A 4259-nucleotide genomic window follows, 5' to 3' on the forward strand; every position below is an offset into this window, starting at 1 on the left:
ATATTCCATTGACTACAACCCTCTGTTGTCTGTCACTCTCAACAATATGGGAGTCCGAACTCAATGACTGGAGTTTATTGATAAGTCTTCTATGTGGGACAGTGTCAGAAGCCTTACTAAAATCTAGATATGCGGAGTCCTGTGGAGTCCATGTCTTAATGGGTAAAGTTTTTGTAGTATACTATTTGTTAATGTTATTGAAAAATTGAGGAAGTATTGAGGAAAAAAATTAAAATCAACTGGTGCCAAACAGTTATGCATTTCAGAAATTTTCTCTATTGAAATTACATCTATTCAAGCCTTCCAGTACTTATAAACTACTGAATTACCAAGAGAAAGTTTTTTGGTTCTTTCTAATGTGACACAGTGCTGCTTTCTGAAACGTCTGTCTGTGTTGGTAACTGCCTAGAGCAGGAGCAAACCTCTCCTGCTCTGTGGACAGTTCCGAACATAGACAGAGATGGCAGCAAAGAGCACTGTGTTGGACTGAAAAGAGCTACATGACTTCCTCTAGAGCATACAGAAGATTATGGGTAGGGTAAGACGTAACGGATCCGGAGTGTATTTTACGCTACTGATCCGCCGATGACCCGACCTTATAGTGTACCTCTTGCTGTGTCTGTTTGCTCGTAGCGGCAATCCACTAGGAAAAGGACCTGCGAGTCATTGCGCACATTTGCAGTGTACTCAGACATCCCAGGCACTCTCGGCCTACCTGTGAGTACAGGTCCTTGTGTGTTTGCTTGCAGTGGCGGATTGCCACTACGAGCAGACAAGCACAGCAGAAGGCACACTATAGGGTCGGGTCATTATTATTTTTATACTTTTAGGGTAGGTCACATGTAACGGATCTGCAGCGTATTTTACGATGCAGATCCGTTATGTGTGACCCTACCCTAAAAGTATATAAATAATAATAATTATTATTATTTATTTCATACAGCGCACACATATGAGAAGGCTTTTTTTTTTTTTAAGAGGCAATTTACAAATCTGTATACATTTCTGAAAATAATCTTTTTTTCCACAGAAAAATAAAGATTGTGGTCCAAAGAGTTTACAATTAAAAGAAAAATATATGTATACAGTATTTTACATACACCACTCACATTTTTGTAAATATTTTATTATAGGTTTTCATGTGATTACACTGAAAAAATATATATTCTGCTACAATGTAAAGAAGAGAGTGCACAGCCTGCATAACAAGGTTTAATTTTACTGTCCCCTTAAAATAACTCTACACACAGACATAAATGTCTAAACCTTGGCAACCTTGAATTAACTTTCATTAGTCCTGTACGTGAGTGCACAACCTACACAACATTAAACACTGTTATACAGGCTGTGCACTCACTACTTTAGATTGTAGCAGAGTGTCATTTATTCAGCAAGCAGCAAATGTTAATGTTAAATAGAGTTAAAATTTGTGCTACATACTGGAAGGGGATTTCAATGATCATATTTTATTTTATATTTATTACAGTGCTGTTTCAGCTGAGTTGTGTATTTGCTGTGTGTTTATTCTCTCTGGCACACATAGCCTGTTTTGTTAATTGCTAGACTTAAGAAATATACAGGATGGTCCAAAGAAGTCCAGCACCAGAGATCATTATGTCATGTCATCCTGTTTATAAAAGGGAAGGTCAGTATACATAGATAACTGTGACCCTGTGAGCTTCATATACAGGATGTCAGCTAAAGTCCCATCTGTCTCCACCATACCCCCCCCCCCCCCCCTCCCCATTTCAGGATATAATGAGGGGGGTGATAATTGAGTTACCATATCACTTGGAGAGCAGCACAAACAGGCAAAAGGCTTTAAGGAAAGAGTTAAACATCCTCCTGTCCTGAGATACACCTAGCCTGTTGAAATGAAGGGGGTGTCCTGGGAGGGTAGTGTGGATCTATAAATAAGAGTGTGTATGTCTAAAGTCAGATACAGTTAAGAGCCCTAGAGAAATATCCCAAGACTGCAAAAGATGGATGAGGAGATTAACAACCTGACCAATCTACTGGGGATGCCTGATTGTGAATATGATGAATGGGAACCATCTGTTGGACTCATACCAGCGGCTTACCTCCTTATATTTTTTCTGGGCATTACTGGCAATGGGCTAGTGTTGTGGGCAAGCCACCGTCGGAGGGACAGGCCACGGGCTGCAGATTCTTTTATACTGCAATTAGCGGTGGCTGATTTGGCATTTGTTGTGACTCTTCCATTGTGGGCTGTCTATGCTTCCCTTGGATATCACTGGCCCTTTGGCAAATTGGCTTGCAAGCTTAGTGGTTATCTAGTTTTGCTCAACATGTATGCCAGTGCTTTCTGCCTTACTGGACTAAGTTTGGACAGATACATAGTAATTGTTCTCTCACCTGGTCCTGGTCATCCACGTTCTCCACTATCCAGCCCTCTGGCCACCATCATTACCTGGGCAATGGCTGGGCTTCTTGCTCTTCCTGCCCTCATATTCAGGAACACTGGACAAACAGATGACCTTTGGGACAACAGAACACTATGCTACATGGACTATTCAGCTGTGGACAGTAACAGTCAAACTCACCTGTGGGAAGCTGTATTGGGATTTTCATCCACTCTGTTGGCCTTTGTAGCTCCATTCTGTGTTATCCTCTATTGCTACGCGTGCATTGGTCGCAGAGTCTCAGGTCACTTTCACTTGCCCCTTGTTGCCAGCCGAAAAAGAAGATTATTAGCTATCATGGTTGGGCTTGTGGTCACATTTGGAGCATGCTGGGCCCCTTTTCACTTAGTGAAGAGTATCTATGTCCTCATGAATGCAGAAGTTTTGCCCCTCAGTTGTGCTCTGCATGTTTTTCTCAACAACCTTCACCCCTATGTAACCTGTTTGGGGTATGCCAATAGCTGCATGAATCCAGTTCTTTATGCCTTCTTGGATCCCAGATTTAGAGGTCACTGTCGTAGGTTGCTGGGATGTGGAAATTTCTTAAAAGGTGACACAGAACAAGCAGAAACTCAAGAGAAGAAACCTGGAGGAGGCAGTTTTTCTGCTGGAGTTGCTGAAGACGTAAATAAGCATATAAAAGTTTCAACAGAAGAAGAAGAGCTGGCTGGGATACAGGACTAAGTACAAGTAAAGCGTATGAATGGATCTATATCCTGAAGTAATGTTTTTTTTTTTTTATCATTTTGAACTTGTCTGTAAGTTCTTGCTGTATGTGAGTTCAGATTTTTTTTTGTCATAGACTAATCTTCCTTGGAAATGGACACTAGTGAACTCCAGTGCATGTCCTCCAAAGACTAAAGCACTTAATAGATTGCTTGGGGGGATTCTTCAAGTGCTGTTCTGTATTTTTATAGATTTTTTTTTTTTTATTCAACTGTTTACATTACCAAGGCAATCTAACATGTTAGTAATCAGGATGTATGTCTTAATGAAAGCTATTTATTGGGTGGTGCTACATTTTACAGCACAAATATTCTTTTGACCCAGTGACCAGTCAGATTTCAGTGTAGCATTTCTCATGTTGGATTGGTTGTTATAGTCTGTCACATAATGATAGCTGCGTGCTGGAGCTTTTTACAAGAATCAGCAGCAAAGTTCCTAGAAATATTTTTGTTGCTACAATTGATTGTAGAAATGTCAAATGCCAAAATAATCTTTGGATTTATGTGATATAAAAAAAACATCAATTGTAGAATGTTCTTACTGATTAAATGATGTATATTTGTGCCAATGCTGATATCTTCCGTTCTCATCCATTTATTAGATCTAATTAGGTTTTCTGGTCCTAAAATACTTTTAAAGCTTTAGTCAGTGTTCACACTGTGCATTGTTGTTGTACTTTTAACTTTCATTTTATGTTTCAATTAGTGAACGCCCATGTCTCTTAATCAGTTCACTAATGTAAACAAAACAAAAAAAAATGGTAAAAATGGTACAAAAATGTACAGGGTGAACACAGCCCAATTATCAAATTGATAATTGTCACCAGCATATGCCCTATGGAAGAGACCAACTTTTTAGGTTTACATAATTAATGTGATCAGCTGATGAACTTACTGGTAACTAACTGGGTTTTACAGCATGGCACTTTTTGTTGTATGCTCAATTTAAATCTCAGTTGCCAATTAGGGTAAATGCACAATGCACAACTACAACAAAAATGAATAGCAAACATCAGTAACTTTTGTGCGAATTGTGTCTAACATACTATACATTTTCTATAGACAATATACAAAATACTCATTCAATTAACAGGGTGTAAAATAAATCAGT

At 39.0% G+C, this 4259-nt stretch overlaps 1 protein-coding gene across 1 annotated transcript; it reads left to right on the forward strand.

Annotated features, from left to right (window-relative positions):
* The first annotated feature begins 1856 nt into the window (after nucleotides 1–1856).
* Nucleotides 1857–3799, forward strand: LOC130282666 (apelin receptor-like). The gene has a single exon (XM_056531149.1). The coding sequence runs from the start codon at nucleotides 1983–1985 to the stop codon at nucleotides 3105–3107; it is 1125 nt and encodes a 374-aa protein (XP_056387124.1). The 5' UTR covers nucleotides 1857–1982; the 3' UTR covers nucleotides 3108–3799.
* Nucleotides 3800–4259: the final 460 nt, after the last annotated feature.

The sequence above is a fragment of the Hyla sarda genome, chromosome 7 (assembly GCF_029499605.1).
Source record: "Hyla sarda isolate aHylSar1 chromosome 7, aHylSar1.hap1, whole genome shotgun sequence".
Lineage (NCBI taxonomy): Eukaryota > Metazoa > Chordata > Amphibia > Anura > Hylidae > Hyla > Hyla sarda.

What these genes read in the sequence shown, in the direction of transcription:
- LOC130282666 (XM_056531149.1), top strand. Translation starts at nt 1,983, where the DNA reads ATGGATGAGGAGATTAACAACCTGACCAATCTACTGGGGATGCCTGAT.